Source organism: Asterias amurensis, chromosome 21, assembly GCF_032118995.1.
Source record: "Asterias amurensis chromosome 21, ASM3211899v1".
Lineage (NCBI taxonomy): Eukaryota > Metazoa > Echinodermata > Asteroidea > Forcipulatida > Asteriidae > Asterias > Asterias amurensis.
The window spans coordinates 3331001-3350868 of record NC_092668.1 but is presented as its reverse complement, the minus strand read 5'-3'; the positions used below and the strand labels follow the sequence as shown (position 1 = coordinate 3350868).

Here is a 19868-nt window from a genome sequence, read left to right as displayed (position 1 = left end):
CGGCCATGTTAATACGGTGATGCTTGATGGGAAATCAACAATAGACTTGATACAGTCTGCTAATGGCATACTGCTATAAAACTTCTTTCTCAGGGGTACCAAGGCCAGGACCGGGAGCAACAGAGAGGCATGACCTCCGTGTAATGGGAGACTAAAGCTTGCTGGCAGCAGGCTTACCAGGTAAAATCCATTGTTCTCAGTCATGTGCGCACGCATAGACATACGTAAACAATGGGAATTTACCTGGTAAGTCTGCTGCCCCCTAGCGTCCCCAAGTCTCCCATTCCAATGTGGGTAAACAACTTTTCTAAAGACAACATCAAACAATCTTAAACTAAAACGAAATTAATTTATACAAGGCGATTGGTCATTTTTTATTGATACAAACTGATACACATACTTTGTCCGAACAAGACACAAAGCTGGCAGCTATTTTTTTTAAAACACTGGCACAAATCTTTGCATTGATTATTATGGGTGGCAATGGTTTAGTAGTAGCCATTATGGGACCTTTTAATAAACACAAAATAATACAACACAGTGTGTTCAAATACAATGTGTCGATGGCAAGTAAAGAAAATACAACATGTACAGCTTTTCATTAAGTTTAAGAATCTATATGTAAATACATTGACTTAAAGACAGTGGACAATATTGGTAATTGCCAAAGACTAGCCTTCACACTTGGTATATCTCAACATGCATAAAATAACAAACCTGTGAACATTTTAGCTCAATCGGTCATCGAACTTGCGAGATAATAATGAAAGAAAAAAACACTCTTGTCACACGAACTTGTGTGCGTTTAGATGGTTGATTTCGAGACCTCAGGTTCTTAACCTGAGGTCTTGAAATAAAATTCGTGGAAAATTACTTCTTTCTCGAAAACTACATTGCTTCAGAGGGAGCCGTTTCTCACAATGTTTTATATTATCAACCTCTCCCCATTACTCGTTACCAAGTGAGGTTTTAAGCTGATAATTATTTTGAGTAATTACCAACAGTGTCCACTGCCTTTAAAACCCAGTAAATCATTAACATTTTAATAAAAAATATTGAAATGTTTTCTCGAAAATTAACTCTCACTGTCTTATACAAATGTAAGTTTCTAATTATTTAAAGTAAAAATGGTGGAACATATACACGTGGGTGATTTCTGTAAGAGTCGTTATGAACCAGCTCAAAATATCACCCATTTTTATGAAGTTGTTGTTATTGTTATCTTATGAAATAAATATGTTATAATATTAACATCTTGGCCCAATTTCATTGAGCAGCTTCAGCAAACAACAATGCTTAAACATGTTCCTGTGAATGGTGTTTGAAGCTTTGCATGGTGTGGAGAATAAGAGCAACTTGCGGGTACAACCATGGGTAAAAACTCTTTTGAAGGAGTGGTGAGAGCCGGTTTGGTCTCGACGTTTCGAACAGTATACTCTGCTCGTCTTCAAGAGAATGTTTCTGTGCTCAGCAAAAAAAAAGCAAGATATCGGTCACAAATTGTACATGATACATGGTAGGTGGCTGGTAATCTATAATTCTGGTATAAGCAATGTGTTGTGCCGGGCTGCTTTTATGCTTACGAAATTGGGCCCTGCTTTTGTTTAAACCGTCGCCAAAACCACATTTGATTGGATCATGTTAAGGCGCACATGGTACATTGTACTTAATTAGGTCCAACACATGCAGGAAATTTTTTTTCGATGTATGACTTTTTGAACGCTAGGTGGCAGCAGACTCACCAGGTAAATCCATTGTTTTTGGTAATGTGCTCATGCTCAGAATTACTCTACGTAAACGATGGAAATTGACCAGGGCCAAATTTCAGAGCCGCTTAAGCAAAAGATATTGCTTAATACCAGGATACCAGTCACAAATTGGCTGATAACCTTTACTCTGGTAAGCCTATTTTTTATTGGTGCTGAACTGCTCATTGTGTTTACGCAGCTCTATGGCTCTTTTCGAAACCACGGCTTCGGACTCGGCTTCAAGCTTCATTCTCTCGTCTGAAGCCCTGTGCGTGTACGCACACCACGCGCAATATTGTCAAAACAACCGCGGGCCCAAGCTAGCCCGAGCCGAATCCAAAGCCGAAGCCGTGGTTTCGAAAAGGGCCCATGAAATTGGGTCGAGTCGAGGTTAAGTGTGCTGCCACCTAGCGTACCAAAGCCTTTCATTGAAGGAAAATGAGTGCTACGTCAAAACTAATTCAGAATATATAAAAAATAATATAAGTGGCCTACTATTATTGAATACAAAGTGGTACTGGTGTCGTGTTAATAGCAGCGGCACATCTACACTTTTATACACTTTTAAAGACATTTAAATCACAGGTTTAGCATTTCTATTCCCTTCAAACACTCTCCCATTATTTGCCAGCTGTTAAGAATAAGAAGTTGTAGATTGGAGACTTGTTAACTGTTAGATGCATCGTCAAGGTTTTTAATGTCTTAAAAATGAGAGACGATATTAGTGTGGTCAGAATTCATTTTAAATCTGAACATTATTGTTATTATAATAATGTACTATGAGGGCTGTGCTTACCAGTTTACAAAATAACTTTTAATTTAACACAAACAATAACAAAAACGTGCCTTTTGAAGGCTTTTGACAACAAACAAGTATTCATTTGTTTGCACATGATGGTCCCCGTTTTACTCGACTTCATAACATGATTTTAAAAACCCTCATTTTTAAGAGCTTTTACGTCGCAAAAAACAGCTAGTACATAGTACGACATAATAGTCTAACTTAAAAAATAACTTAATATTTATTTACAAAAATCAAAAAATGTCTTGTTGCTAAACCATACTAGATCTAGAAGCCCTGTTTGAATTCTGGTCTCGAAAGTCACCGTTGGATCCACCCAGTTGTACCTCGGTTAGTTGTTTGTACTGACTTGAAGTTAGGGAGCTCGCTCGAGAAGGTTTGCCTTCTGATGGCTCTTGGAATATGACCACACTGCTGGCCTGTAGTGGTGAAAGAAAAGTACACATTCATTTATTTTAAATTCTACAATTGTGATCAATTCAACAACACAAATTATACGCAGTTCTTTCCAGAACCATCCCTGGAACTCATTTAGAGATTATCATTTTACTACTGTGTGTGTCAGGAGAAACTGGTGAAAAACAAGCAGTCAGCTGTCAGACGAAAACTAAACAATGATTTGTTTATCATTATACTCAATCATGTATACTTTTACTTGCAGTGCTACACAAAATTTCAACGTAAGTTTTTTGAACCGATGTCAGTAAACACTATTCTAAAAACGCAAGCATTTCAACTTAATTTTGGGGGGCTGTAAGTCATGAAAATGTTCGCCCTACTGCAAATAATAATTTGGGATAATAAATCTTTGAAAACATTCGGGTTTTTTGTTTTTGTTTTTTAAATAGTCATTCACTGTACCCCAAGCCATTACCAACAGTGCGCGTATTTTTTTCCTAGGACAAACGTGGGCAATTAACATAAAATGTTCCAATTTAAGTAACGGCTATTCAAATTAGAAAAAATTTGACAGTTACTTAAATTGGAACATTTTATGTTAATTGCCCACGTTCGTCCTAGGAAAAAAAATACGCCAACAGTGCTACCAAACTGCGTATATTTTTAGGATTTAAAACTTAACATGGTCTTAATGCGATATAGCAAACTTACACATGCTTTTTGTTTTAATTTTTATTAACGTCGTGTATGTTGATCCCACAAAAAATAAACACTGCATAATGCGAGTATTTTGTCAGCTATAATTCTGCCACAATGAACTACGCCTCTAATAAATGACAACAAATTAAATTTAATTTGATGTGTACTACAGGTTTTTCAATCAATTAAAACATCGATTGTTTGTGGGTGGAAACCCCACCCACACCCACCCTCCTCGGTTGGCTGAGGTCATGAACCTCTTTCCATTCAATAAACCATCCATTGCGATCAAAACATAGCCCTTAATTGAAATTAGGAAGCCGGTTTATAACGAGTGTTAATTTTTGTTCACGGTACATTCTTGTAGCTAGTAACATACCGTGTGCGGTGCTAATTGGGCGGGACAAATAAATGGCGCCAAAGTGTAACAGCATGTGGAAGTACTCGCCCTTGAGCAATTTGTTGCAATAATTACAAGACACTATGATTCATTATGAGGAAGATTTGAAGTCCTTCCGATCGCCAGGAAATATCTTATCAGTTACTTCAGAAGGGTTTACTGTTAATTTGTGCAGTGACATAGCCAGCTGTTAGCTTACTGTTTCCACTTGTCCATCAGCTTTTTTCACAGGGCCATGTATTCGATAGGGGTGCTTTCCAACAATGAATTAGCCAGCTTGCCACTGCAGCAGACAACAATTACAGCTCAGCTCAATTGACCAAGAACCATGTCATGTGTACAATTTGTGACTGGTATCCTGCTAATATTTGCTCAGCAACTGAGAAATTGAAGCAGTACTTTCTGCTTGAAAATGTAGCTCTTTGAAAATGGGCCCATAATAGGTATAGTAGACACCACTGCTAAAAACTAATAATGATTACTCACCGAGTTGTGCTTATAACCAACAACGCCCCCTATCGGGCTTTCGCGCCTCGTCGGAGAATTCTGGGAATAGGCTCCTGAAGACAAATACTTGGCTCTTTTTTCGACTTCCTTTATTCTTCTCCGCCAAATGGAGTTCCTTATAAAGACAAAAGAAACAACAGAAATTGTGTTTAGTTTAGAGCACGATGAACCAATAATATCAACAGAGTTTCATGATAAAAATACGGGTGTTGGGAAAGGTTCACATGAGGTCAAAACTGCGAGAGTTTGCGGCGTAGAGAGACCAGTTTTCTTTGGCCAATTTGTCGCCATTTTCGGACATATTAATGGTGCACAACCCAATGGGCAGACCAGACTAGTAAGGCACCCTGTATTCGCCCGTGTGTTTTGGGAACACCAAAATGTCCTATAACTTCAATCACAAGTTGCAATTGGACGCTGTTTTCGGCCCAAATGAAGCAAAACCCAAATGGGCAGACTAGTATGGAACCCTGTATCCGCCCATGCGTTTTGGGGTAAAACAAAAATCCATTATCTGTATAACCCTCAACATTCTAGGGTCAGAGTATTAGTGTGTAAGGTATGGTGGACCCTTTAAGAGTGCACTCTTTTGGTTTGGGTGTCTACAGACAAATTCAAACCTATAGTGTAATGTGGCCACCTATCTTAAAATGGCTTTTTGTGGAGGTACTCTGACTAAAGTCTTCTACTTACTTGTTTCGGATGTATGCAATACCACAGATGATTACCACAAGTAGCAATACGGCGAGAATTGCAGCTATCCCTAATGTCGTTGTGTTCAAATCAATCGGCTGGTCTGGAAATAAAGATACAAATAATAAGATTAAAAGTTACTAATAAAGGAACGTTACAGAATTGGTAAGAAACAAAAATCGTGAAGATCACAGATTTTCTTAAAACTTACACGGTCTAATGATGATGGATGGTAGAAAACATCCCTTGAAATATTTCTGTCTTAATTGTCATATTTATTGAGAAACAAATAATCTGACTTCTTTTTGGAGTTTATCGCTCAGTGAGCGTTTTATTCATTTTTGCTTTGGCATCGATGCAACGCAAAAATTTGTAATCGGTTTTTCACTATTCTCTCGTGACCCAGACGGCCGATCAATCTCGAACTTCTACAGGTTTGTCAGTTTATGAATGGTGGATTACGTAAAGTGCTTACACTGCCAGCAACTGTTTTGTTAGCAAGAACCAATTTTTTAGTGTTCCTTTAATGATTTGCAGATAATATGATTGGAGTATAATGATGAAGAGATGGATACCGCAGGTAGCCCGCTCATTTCTGCGTAGCAGACAACTGTTATATAATTTTCTGTTCAAAAGCATGACATTTTGCCTCGATTGTCTTTATTAAAAACTTAGTGATCAACGTCAATTTTCACAATCATAACTTTAACTGACAGTACGAAATGCCTCCAGATAAAAAAAAAAAAAAAAAAAAAAAAAAAACACGTGCTAATATTTACCTCCAGTTCTTGTGGCGGGATCAACGACGCCACATCTTGCACCAGAGTATGGAAATCTACATCTAAAATGAAGTAAAACAAGAAGATAATATTATTATATACTGGGTTTTATTTTCTACTGTCATCTTTAATAATAATAATGACAACCCGCATATATGTGTTTCGCATTATCACTACTTTAATCATAATGTAGCACTGGACATGAATAAAGATATATCAAAGAACAAATAGTTATTGATACATATTAAATAGATAAGTTTTAATGCGACTTTTGAGTTGCCCTTAATATTATTATTAAGAACAAAATAATATCTCTTTAGCACTATCTTCTTGTAGCCCCTTAGGGACCCGGCCATTCACAAAGTCAATGTTAAAAAGAAAGAACTATAAATAGCATAAATCGACAATATTGATTTGAGGGCGCTGTTTAGTCTAATCTATTTTGCATCTCATTATTTTGTTCTAATTTTATGAGTTTTTCTTTGGTAAATATAAACGGTAAATATAGCAGTAAACTTGCGGGTACAGCCATGTTTAAATCCTCTTTTGAGGTAGAGGAGTGGCTCGGAAAAGATACTCCTTTTTTTTTTTGGGGGGGGGGGGGGCCCGTTTTATTACGTTCAATATAAAGCTATTCTAAATGAATTGCCTACTTCATGAGAGGTTATTGCTTGCAGTAAAGGAGGTCTGCACACTGCATAGTCAGCCTTTATCCTTTTTCACTTTGATGTCAGCAGTAAACAGGTCGAACTGAAGCTTCGATCTTTTGTAATCTTTAATTACATGATGGCATTATTTCCAGAATGCTGGATACAGTACCCAGTCATCAATACCCTTTTGGCAACCGTCGGTGTCGGAATTACCACATCATGCCGTGAGGACACCGATCTAATGTCCTTTTTAAAGTGTAGGTATACAAGGTGGGCAGGAAGATAGGATAGTCTTCGTTTTACCCTGAACCCTTTTCTCTGAAAAGTATTTTCTGATAACATATCCAAGAGTTCTACTTATTTTCACTCAGGGTTTAATTTCACCACACCGAGTAGGCCCTAAACAGAATTTGAAGTATTTCCAAAAAACATTCGTCATCTTTGTAACTATCGTGATAGAAAATAAAATTGATTAGGCGAGGTTTGAGGTAGCACTATGTGAAAATCTCTTTTAAGTAGTGTTGGGTTCTGGACAGAACCGGTGGTTGACAACTCAACGTTTCGATCAGTTAACCCCGAGTGTCTTCAGGATAAGGATGACTTATAGTGAGCACAACTGATCAAAACGTTAATTTCATCTTTTATTTCTTATGCACTTTGCCCGTGATGTCACTTCTGCACAGTCCTAAGATAGCTATGGGTGCGTTCGTTTAGCTTCCCTGGGTCGACCCCGGTGTGTGGCGGGTTTTTTTTCCAGGACGAACGTGCGTAGTTATCTGCACACGTTCGTCCCGGGGGGGGGGGGGGGGGGCACACACACACCGGGGTCGACCCAGGGAAGCTAAACGAACGCACTTTATATATAGCTGAATAAAGATGTCACCATTGAAGATTGATCATAGAAGTTGTCAACCACAATTCTTGTTCAGAACCAACACTTCTCAAAAGAGATTTACACTTTCATTTCATACTACCGCAAATGCCTCACCTAACTACACTCGCACCATACAAATTTTCAAAATCCCACACTGAAAATTGTTGGAATTTTTATTGAGTTATATTAAATTGAATGTACTTACATGCAGAAGTGTGTGCCAAGATGTTTCCAGTAACCACATCGTCCACCGTTCATGCAGTACAGATCCCATTTTGATCCGTTGCCAGTCTCGCATGCGGCTTGGTGAGAATCTGGAATCGTCAACTCTAAAGTTTCATTACCTGTTGATACAAAAAAGAACTTATTTAATAGATGTTAAATTTATATCGTGGATAAAAGAATATAACCTTACGTGTGTTTCTTAGCAATGTATACTCAGTACTTACTGGAGTTCTATGAAATAAAAATCATAGTCATTATTACTCGGATGGGATTCGATCCCACGATACAACACTTTTAAGATGAGATTTAAGGACTTGTAGTCACAAGGTTCCTGGTTCGAATCCAGCCAAGCTAACCGCTTACTCCCCCCATGACTAGAGTAAGTGTCAAAGTAACTGAATCATTACCAAAAAAAATATAACAAATCAAGAACCTTTTGCTTATTAATTTTGTGCAATTGATAATCATATAAAACGTTATACCGATGTTTGTAAAAGAGAGACTGACTGTTGCAAGTTGGCGTTTTTTATTTTCCTTGTGTGAGGTTCCCAAGTGCTCTTGTTGTGAAGACCATCTCAACGGACAAACACACAAACAAAAGAACAAACAAACAAGTTGGTACGATATTTTACCGAACAAGGAAGTATGGACATCCGTAATGATCATGTGAAATTTGATAAGCTTTTTTAATAACGCAACTCAAGGAGTTAACAAACAACTTCAGATTATGGGGAAGTTTGGCTATAGACCAATAAACAGAAGGGGAAAAACAGGTTGTTCAAGTCTGGATAAATTACATCGTTTAGCGCATACCTCATTTGGGGGGTTATTCCTTTTCAATTATTTAGAATACTGTTTCATGACACTGCGAATAACATATTGTGACATCTTTTGATGCCTTTAATATGGGAATGGTTACGAATTAAGGTTAAATGTCGTTGAACTTTGGTGACACGAAAAGAGACTACTGTGCACTTGTATTTATATATGTAGATCATTCATGCTTATAGTTATTACCATTGTAAGCGAAGAGCATTTAATTGTTGACATGCCCTATTGTGTCATGGCTATTTTCAGTCCGCAAAGCAAGTAACGCCCTATACTACTACCAGATCAATTCGGTACCTATATAGCATTATTATAGAGCAAGTACGAGGATTTTGAGTCTACGTTAAAGGCATGCGCTGAACACGTTTGGTACTTGTCAAAAGCAGTATTATCACAAGGTGTGTTCCCAGCGTATGCATAAAATAACAAACCTGTGAGCATTTGGGCCCAATTACTCATTGAAGTTACAAGAATAAATGAAAGAAAACATTTGTGTGCTTTCAGATGCAAAATTAAAGGCTTATTTGAGTGAGAAACTGTCCCATTCTTAAAAACTATTATTTCAGAGGGAGTCGTTTCTCACAATATTTTATACTACATTGTGCGTATGCTTGTGCTAACAATTTTGTTGAGTAGTTTACCAATAAGAACGTCCAGTGCCTTTAAGTTAATTGTATCAACTCATACCAGGTACTGAAACAACCAAACAATGACGTCATTCTCGTCACAACTAAAGACCACCCTATACTGGATAAAATAGTTTGCCGGTCCATCAAAGGTTTCTTTCAAGGCAACAAAACGGAAATGAGGTTTTTTTGAAAAGAAGTTGGTAGTCACACTTTAAAAATCGCATGCATAATAGTTAGTTGCATTTCGTATTCAGTGGCTATATACACACCGATGAGCCGTCGCGATAAGAGAGCGAAAAGAGAGATACTGTATATAAATTTTCAAGGCAATACGCATTAAAGGCTTGTTCATTGACAAAAAGAAACCCTTTTCAATTTTACGATCAACTTGTATCGAAACTCTTGGCGCGGGGAGCAAGCTCAATAATAGGATGGGTCACTGCGTCCAAATGGTTTCAGTTCATCACAAAGGCTTTACTATATCAACACAATAATTGGCACTCCACGTAGGGGAGAAAAAAAAGATAAATATCAGAGGGTGAGGTAACAGCAAATGGAATGCAATTTGAGTTATATTGATAGCTTGGTGATGCAGAAATACATGTATTTTTAGAGACGTTGTCATCTGCAAATTGTCGTAAATGTTTCTTGAGAACGTCCTTCGTGATCTATGTAATGAACATTGGTGATTCAAATTTAGTGTTTTTTTTTTCTCTAATTCTTTTAATAATTGGTAAATTAAGAACTGTGGGCTTTGTGGTGCAGAAGTGCACGTCTTTTTAGGAACATGGTCATCTAAACTTTGTCGTAAATGTTGCTTGTTAGCTTCTTTCGTGGTCTATGCAGTGAGCAATGGTGGTCAATTAAGGAAACAGTTATTATCAAAACTTTAATAAATTTTCATCAAGAACTTATAACATAAAATGGGCTTTGCATAAATACATGTATTTGCAGGAGCCTGGTCAACTACAGTTGTTGTAAATGTTGCTTGCAAACTTCTGTCGTAATCTACGCAATGGGCAATGGTTATTACAATTAAAAATTAAAATTGTATTTATCGAAAATTGTAATAAATTGTCATTAAGGGATTGATACACCGTTTCCACATGTGGCTTTTCAACTTCTTTCGTGATTTATGTGGTGTATGGGCAAAGGTGGTTAAAATATCATTTTGTGGAAATAGCTATTACCCAATAATAACTTGTCATTAACTAATAATATTGATAACGATTTTACAGGTAGCCATTGCTGAGCAACTGATAAACTGATAAACAATACTTTTGCTTCCAATTGTTCAAAATTCACAGGGCGTACCCATTATTGCCCCGTTTCCCCATAATCAATAACATGGGCGTTGTATTTCGACGGTCGTTGTCAGTTTACAAGGATTTTCTGATTATTTTGTGGATTTCCAAAAAAAGGAAAACACGAATTTAATTGTTAAAGTTTTCAAAGAGAGGAAATACATTTTATGGAGGAATCTATATACAATATAGCACAATGCTATCTTTGGATTGATGTTTATATGACTGATATTATGATGTGATTCTTGACTGGGTGCTTTATTAATAAAATGACACATTAACCAATAAATAATATACTAAAATTAAGATAATTATCAAGATTATTTTTTGGGATAGGTTATAAGCGGGTGACACACAATGGAATGAAATATACTATTTTGTTATAGCATTGTATAACTAGAACTGAACAGCTCGTCGTTATACTAACTAGCAAATTGTTTTTACAATATTTTTATAAATTCGTCTGACAACACGGGCAATAAAACTTGTCACACTGCAGTCGTTTTGCGAGCAAACCAGGAAAAAAATGGCAACAGACTTGCAACACGATGTTGCATTGACTCTTCTGAAATTGGCACTGGACACTTTTGGTATTAATTTGGCAACGACCAGTATTCTCATTTGTGTATCTCAATATTATGCAAAGAAAATATGTGCAAATTTCGACTCAATAGGTCATCGAACTTGCAAGAGAATAATGAAAGAAAGCACACACATGCAGCGCACATTATTTGTATGCTTTCTCAGATGCCTCATATTAAAAGGCTTCAGGCCTGAAGTCTCGTAATATTTGACGAAGAAGTTAACTCTTATAAAAAAAAATACGTTACTCCAAAAGGAGCCGTTTCTCAAAATGTTTCAAACTCACACTGTTTCATGTTTCAAACAGCTCTCCAATGCTCATTACTAAATTAAGTTTTTAAACTAGCAAATATTTTGAGTAACATTACCAACAGTTCCCAGTGCATTTAAAGTGAAACAACAATTAATATTTCTTACTGTTTCTATCGAGTAATCCTTCAATATCAATAATCAGCCAAGACATGTTGAGATCTTGTAAAGATGACTTGAGAATGAAGCTCCTCTATTCCCACACGTGTGTAAGATGCTGATTGATGTTGCAAGACTCTCAGGAGATGTTGCAATGATGAGTACGTGTCTCGCCCTTCGTCTAGAGTGATGACCAGTGTTTTCCAGTTAAGAAACACAAACTAATTCCTTCTTAAAAATCGAATATCGTAGCAGGCCGTTTATTGTGGAAGAAAAAACAGTATCTGATTCTGCTGCATGTAGTGCATATAGGATGGTATACAGTGTACATGTATTATTAGCTGTTCCTCGATGCGATGTTCCACTTTGGACGACACGTGCGCTTGTGTAGTAACCACTTCACACATACCCTTCTATATATAGTTGCCAGTGTAGTCTCCGCACCAGCCGCACATCAGACAGCTATTATCCACAAACCATAGAGACACGCCCACCTTGCTAAGCAACACCGAACAAGGACATTAAAACCGGAAGCGGAACGTCTGAGGATCCACCGGAACTATGAAACCTGGTACCCAGCCGTTTTGGGGGGGTTCTTGTTTGAGCGAAAAACTCTTCTGGTAGAATTAGTCCGGGTTCATCCATGGGCTAATGATTAGTACAAGTACTGAATACCAGAGACTTCTGCATTCAATCAGGACTCTACAACAACAGTTCGCTAGGTCAGTGAATTTATTGTTCACGAAAGAGCTGGTCAAACTCCAAACACTTGAGTCAATAGATGGTAGTGGACAGAGTTGTAAATATTTCTGGTGTCACGGAAATCAGCATGAAGGTTGTTGAAAACCAACATTGAAAACCACTTTGGTCAGGTTACGTATACGTGTTCCACCATTCGTCATTGATTGAGCATTATATTCATTATACATACCATAATATGAAATGTTATCTTATTTATACTTTGAACGCGTCTCTATTGATATAACTCATTTCAATCAATCTATAGTCCAATTTTTCATTCAAGAAGAGTCCGACGAAAACGGAATTTGATATTTGTTTTCCTTAAAATGATATCCCCTAATGCAAGTTGGTAAAATCGTTTACGTTCCCCCCCAAAAAATTAAGATATCTATTAAAACATGTCTATTTATAATCACAGTCGTCATCCTCTCGTGTCGAAGGTAAATAAATTGACTTGAAAAGGTAACATTGTATCCTTTGGGCAAACAATAGACATTTATGCTTGGAATGTTTGAGGACCCCCGTTACCACAGGTTAATGCCGCCATGGGCAGGGCGGTCTGGGATTTCCCGGCGGTTTTTTTTTTCGTTAAACGCCCCCACAACCATCATCTTTTTGGCGCCGTTTTATGGGTAATTTTTTCCCGCAATTATTGGGAGGCCTACTTCGTTATATTACTTTCGATTGAACCGAAATAATGACATTCTTTCTCATTTCCTTTTCCTTTTTTGTGTCTTCTTTTTATGAATGCATATTGAAGTGATGTGGTAATCAAATCATTTTCAAAAATGTATGGAAAATAAAAACTGTAAGAGTTTCATTTTCGGTTATAAAAAAAAATCTTATAGTTAGAAATTCTCGGGACGGCATTGGCCCTCTATTGGGCTGGCTCGAGTAATGTGACCCCCTGACGCATTGGGGGGCAGTCTACAGAAGTGAATTATTTTTAGACATTGTACCCTTTCAGGACCAAAATGATGAAATTTTCCCACGACGTGGTCTGTACCGCCGCAGCAAGTCTGGTCCCGTTCGCTCTTGGTGTTGGCCAACGGTTGTCAATGTAAACAAAATGCCATGCACTCAGTGGTAGAGTTTGCACACTGTGCCTTGCTATTCTTCAAAACTGGCGTATAATGATGACAGCACAGAAATATGGGTTTAGACTAAACTGTACCCCTTGCAGTTGACAGTGTAGGTGAATTATGATTATACGGGGATTTGATCCGGAATGGGTTAGGTTAATAAAGCCGTTATATAAACAGTTTATTTTTAAAGGCAAAGTTTACCTTTGGTTTTTGGAAGCGTTCGAGTGTTGTAATCCTAGAGAGTACAGTCAAACTAACCCCAGTTCAAGTTTCATTTTCAAAAGGTGATAGCAGTTTTGGGGATATTGCCAAAAATCTGGAGTGGCTATAAGTCCACGCAAACCAAAAACTGTGGAATATCGATCCGCCCTTCAGTGGAGTCAAATAATATCAAAAAGCGGAACACGTTCAGCACATCATTTCAACGGGTTATTTGGCGTGACTTGTATCTTTCCAATCATGTTTTTATTTTATTTTAACAAACGCTTTTTACTGAGCCCAAAGTGCCAACTCCGGGGGAAAGGTGCCCCTTTAACGGTAAATAAATGAAGGCACGCATAGTTTTACCACAATAAACGGAAGAAGTCATTGTCGCAATAGGTAACATTCGGCTTTCCTTGGTTTTTTTTTAAGAGCAGCTGAGTGTATTGATTGAATGATTGTTATAATCGCTCTCTATTATCACAGTGTTTACTTTAACTCTTACTAGCGAGCTTCCCATCGCTTGCACATAAGATTATCATCGCATGTTATTTCATCATTTTAGAAAGTTGTGGAAGTTATGACTAGTCACATTTTTTTCTTTCCTCTGTTTGAACTGTATGCGAACATGGCATTGCGTCACTATGTCATCATCACAGATCCAGCACCCCAGCAACTAAGGCCAAGTGAAAAAAAATGTCAGTTAATCGTCCGGGTTTTTCCAAAAAGAGGAGTATGGGGGCTTTTTTATTATTTTATGTTTTAGGTGGCCGCCAATCAATTGAATTTGAAATCAAACTGGCCAACAATTCTTCAGTTAAAAGTCACCCTTTTCTTTATGTCTAGTTACAAGTTCTTAAAAGATTAGTAAGTTAAACGAGAAATGCACGGACAATTATTTTGTGTTTTGGGAGAAAAAAAGAGGGGGGGGGGAGAAAAAGATATGGCCTAAAAAAGGAGGAGGCCGGGGACGATCAACTGTTTTTTTTACTTATTTGGCCTTATCTCATCTTTAAAGAATTCATCCTGATTGATTAGCCTGTATCTAGGGTGTCTGATGTTCTGACAGACAGGGTGGATTATCACAGGCATGGGGATTATGAATTTATTGCGCTGGATCAGGAAACTTAGTCGTGAAGCTAATTTACTTTAATTTTTTTCCGGTCGGTTATGGCCAGGTCGGGGTTAGGGTCATGGTTATGGGGCACTGTCTATACCCACTGCTCCTTTCCAGTCGGTTATCGCTCAATTTATTTAACATTATCGGTGAGCAAGTGTCAAGGATATGTGGTAACACCATATAATAATAATAATCTCTTAATGAGTTTGTTACCGCAAATCTTTAGTATCGTATTTCCAAAATGCTAAGTTTCAAATCCTACTGATAAGCAAGTGTATGATATTGCGAAATGATGGGCTTTTAAAATTATTTTCTTTGTAAAGGCACTGGACACCTGCTGATAATAATAATAATAATAATAATAATAATAATAATAATAATAATAATAATAATAAAACCATTCTTATATAGCGCATATCACCGTGAGGTCCCTATGCGCTGTAAAAGGAAATCAACAATTATTGTACAAAGTAAACAGATATGTTTTCAACCGGGTTTTGAATTGTTCTGATGTCTCAGCCTGTTTAACAACCTCTGGAAGACTGTTCCATAACTGAACTGCTGCATATTGGAAAGAGCGGGAACCGTACGACTTGGTTTTGATAGTATAAAACATTGTTAGAAACGGCTCCCTCCTGAAGTAACGTAGTTTTTGAGAAAGAAGTAATTTCCCACTCAAGACTCAAGGCCCGAAGCCCTTTATTGGTCTCTGAAAGCAGACAATTATTACGTGTGCAACAAGTGTGCTAATTTTCCTTTTTGTAATTTTCTTGCAATTTCAATGACCAATTGAGCCAAAATTGTCACAGAATTGTTATTTCATAATTATTGGGATACACCAAAGTGAGAATACTGGTCTTTGATTACAAAAGGTGTCCAGATGCCTTTAATCAAGTTACAAAAGAACATTTTGTTTTTAACAGCCAAAAACGTTCATCACACTTGTGGTAGGTCAAATAGATTTACCAAAAATAGAAAGCACCGGTTATACGTCTTTTCGCTGATCTATAGCTAACCACAAACGACATATGTTAAATTATGAATGTCGTCATAGTATGACGTAGCAGTCGATGAATTACAAGTAATTGACCTTGATCGTGGTGAATTGAACTGTGTTACAATAATCAAAGTGTTTTTAAGCGGACATCGATTTATCTTTCGTACGTATTGTCTAATTGAAACAAAAAATCCACACACAGCTTTGATTACGTCTTATCAAGGAGGTAGAAACTCCAAAAAGGTGTTGCTGTACTTGGGGACTGACCGGCTCAGGAAATGCGCCATCTATCGGCTTAACTCGTCCATGCATTGCCAGTTTATGCTGTTCAGTTTTTGACACTCAGTTTTGCAAAATTGATTTTTTTTTTATCGGTAAACTGGTATTGCCACACGACAGAGTGCATGACCTTCGCGTGTAAGACCACACTCTCGCAAAATAGGGCGACGTACGCACAATAATAATGAGTTATCATGTTTTAGTCTTACAAATCAATATTTGGTTTTAGATACACGACTTTTTATTTAGGAAAATACGATAAGCACGTGGCACCACGTGGTATTATTTTCATTTTACGTTTCCTCAATTTTGACGGTGTAGCCATAACAGACATGAATTTGAAAGAGATAAGCTCGGGGGTCAAAACAATAGTTGAAAAGTGTGTCTGTATAATGAAAACAAGGTTTCTTTTGAGGGGAGAGTTCGCTGTGCGCCCTCTGTTGTTTGAAAGCGGCTGATACTCTGAGGACGGTAACTTTACTAACTTGCGGGTACAAACATGCACAGCTTCAAACACAATTCTTAGGTTGAGGACAAGGTTTGCGGTAACACCATGCATGTAATGACTACCTCTAAATGAGTAGGGGTGGGGGGGGGTCCGAAAGGAACCGTTGAGTTTTAGAAAGAAGTTTTCCAAACATGTTGAGACTAGTAGTGCTACGTCACACAGGGTGCTCTATGGTAGTGAACTTTCAATTGAAATCGTCAGAGGGTGCAGTGCAACCATCCATACAGGTGAAAGTCACTCTTGTGTGACGTAGGCCTACTATTTTGTTCACAACAAACAGTCGTTCACGTGTGATTTCACAACAAACAGTCGTTCACGTGTGATTTTGTTTTCCATGTGTTGTGAAATACCGAATTTTGCAATAACCCGCTCAGCCCAGAAATTACAGGGGAAATTATGATTTAAAGGGGGGGGGGGCCTTGCAATGGTTTGCGCTAACTTTGTTTTGTATGCAAAATAATTCAATACAAGCCACATGAGAGTTTCAGTTGAGTATAGTGCATAATATTATACTTGCTGCGAAACAGCAGCAAACTATACAGTATTTTCACAGGAATCCATATAAACGTTAATTGGCGAGATGAACTGCATGCATCTCTGGCCGCAGCAATAATAATGTTTTCATTTACCTTTAAGAAAAGTTAATGGGAAGTGTTAAAGTGGGAAATCTTGTTTTTACAATGTGATCTTACCATCTTCAATCTTTGCCTCTTTGACGACTTGTCGAACCTTTCTCAAGTTATCTTTGGATTGGGGCACGGCGTCTCTGACGATCTCAAACCTCACTCCTTCGTCATCCAGAGGGCGTAAGAAGAAGATGTATCTGTCAAACATACCAACTCCGTCTAAGCATTGCGTCGCAGCCTGAGACGTCGACTGCATCATCATGCTGGATGTCGACGACTCATTGTTCGACAACAGTGAAATGTTCATATGTGATGTTGTCGTGTTAAGAGATGTTGTCACAGTCGCATTGCTTGTCTCAATTGTCATTGTCGTCCCAGCTGTGGTCGATTGTTCCTCTTCTAAGATGACCAGATCCAGCTCATTCTGAGCCACCGATTCATTACTTCCTTTAAGAATCTTACCGACTCTAATCTTGATACTACTGCCCGTGTGACTCCTTGAAGTGACTATGCCTTTTATAACCAACGGTACATCCCTAGTTCTCTGCTCGACTGTACTGCCGTCATTCACAACGCAGCTCGTCAGTACACACGTAAACGCGATGCAAAGAAGCACCCCAACTTCTACACCCCTTTTCAAGGACGCTGCCATTTCTTTGTTGGTATCTCAGAAAGTCCCACGTGTGTCTTGAAGGGTCTCTTGAGCGATCTACTGGAAATCAACACGTGTAAGATGACAACTTGACCTATCAAGTGCTATTAAGTCGAGGTAGATGGTTTATTAAGTTCCCTCAGCTTGCTCTATGCTCTCAGACAGCCGATAGGTCCGTGGAGACTTACTTTTGAAAACTTTTTTTTAGTGATAAGTGTCTTCCCCTGAAGCTAACAATGTTCACTGGTGACTTCCAGAAGACTTTACAGCTATTTATATAATTTTTTTCTTTTCAGTGATCCTCTCAGCTATACCATGACTAACTAGAGGAATCACCGGTCACCGAATCAAATCATTAAAAAAATACAGCAGGGCTATCCCAAGCCACGCCTCCGGACGCGTGACGTATCGTTGCACTTGGGAGTGAGAGCAGAAGGAACGCTTCATTTCCCAGACGGCTGTTTCATGTTTCGATTGTTAAGATGTTTCCTTTATTAGTTTTAACGTGGTGTGTAGAGCGCGTATGGGTATAACTTGTCAGGTGTATTTACTAGTATTTTATTGTTCAACACAAAGTTGAATGTGCGCTACATAAATGAATACATTTGTATTATTATAAAGCTTTAGAGAAACACCCGTGTGAAAATAACAAACTTACAAGTTGTGTAACTAGGGCTACCTTCATTGTATTTTATTATGGGGATTTTTCTTGTTTCTATTTATAATATTTTGACATCTCCCACACTCTGTAAACATACCAATGTAATAATGAGTCATTATTATTGCTTATTACTTAAGGAAAATTCTCACGGTTTGAATAGGGCCCAACTGTGACAATAGTTTATGTTGTTTGTGCCACTGAATTCATTGAACCGAAAAGTAAAAGCAAAATACTCCAAAACATGCAATGGCATAAATATTGTGTAATGAAAACGATTGCAGTGAGATGGTGCACTAGTTTTCGTGGCTAATAATTTTTCTTGTTGACATTTTTTTTTTTAATAAAATGTTTGGCCTCATTATAGACAGAGTAACCCAACGGCTGTTTGCGTGAATGATAAAAACACTCCTCTTCAAAAACAGGATGCGCGGGCCGGCAATGAGCGAATGGCGGTTCCGACACGGAGCAACCGGAATTCCCTTTTTACGCAATTTGCACCTCGCAACAAACAACCTTCGGAAACCCAAAATAGCTGTCCCTCTTACTCATTGTGATAATAAAGTCAATAATTGTTTACTCTAAGTTTGAATACTTGTTATGAATGATCAATAGTCACCTTGTCAACGAATCGGTTTCATGACACCTACTATTTACGTTTGGTATTGACTCTTAAAATTAAAATAGCTATAAAAACTTTCTTGGTTAGAAGTAGGCCCTATCAACAGCTTTTGAGAAACTTTTCACTTCAAAGTACTGCGGTTATATGGAAAAGGTTTTCAACCTGTATCCCCAGAATTGAATCCGAGAAGCGTTACTGACAGAAACGCTTCTCATATTTTGTTTACTGCAGGTTATCATTCCTGTGTGGATATATAACCGCTCCAGATTTTCGGTAAATTTATTATATCAAAAACACTCCACCTTTTGAAATGAAACTTTCACAGATAACTTGATTGATAGTTAAATAGGAATCAAACAAACAATTAGCTCCAAGTCCCTTTAAAATTTGCTTCAAAATGTTGCACATGGGGTACTTTGCGCTCGCCTTTCAGATCAAAATGATGGACATGGCGTATAATGTTTACTCTAGATAACTGGCACCAGGCGTTCGGTCTTGGTCAGGGGTGAGGCCACGACGGGTCAGGTCGGCTCTCTGAGCGGTGTGGGTCAAGAAAGGGGCAGAGCACCAAACCCTGACCATCATTCTTGAGACAAATTGGGACAACAGCTACGGGGCTTACACATGTCTGTTGCTAGACTTGTGGACAAGTCGTTCAATGTCTGCCGCGGTCATCGGCTCCCTCGCAACTACCTCGCGAGCTGCTTTGCGCGAGGCTGCTGCTCTCACGACTACGTCTTGATGCAATTGAGGACAACGGCTTTGACTGTTGCTAAAGGTGTTGCTAAGGACATCTTATACTTCGATCAATGCATACTGATAAAGAATAAAGATTAATATTGTTGGGGCCAA

General features: G+C 38.0%; 2 protein-coding genes across 2 annotated transcripts in view; one reads left to right on the top strand and one right to left on the bottom strand.

Annotated features, from left to right (window-relative positions):
• The window catches only part of LOC139953310 (uncharacterized), a 114605-nt gene that overhangs the window by 38942 nt on the left and 55795 nt on the right, over positions 1-19868 (top strand). The window lies entirely within an intron of this gene.
• Positions 365-17991, bottom strand: LOC139953234 (uncharacterized). The gene is made up of 6 exons (XM_071952697.1): positions 17151-17991; positions 7757-7895; positions 6028-6089; positions 5249-5351; positions 4535-4670; positions 365-2969 (listed from the first exon to the last, which is right to left on the bottom strand). The coding sequence occupies exons 1-6, from the start codon at positions 17734-17736 to the stop codon at positions 2802-2804; spliced, it is 1194 nt and encodes a 397-aa protein (XP_071808798.1). The 5' UTR covers positions 17737-17991; the 3' UTR covers positions 365-2801.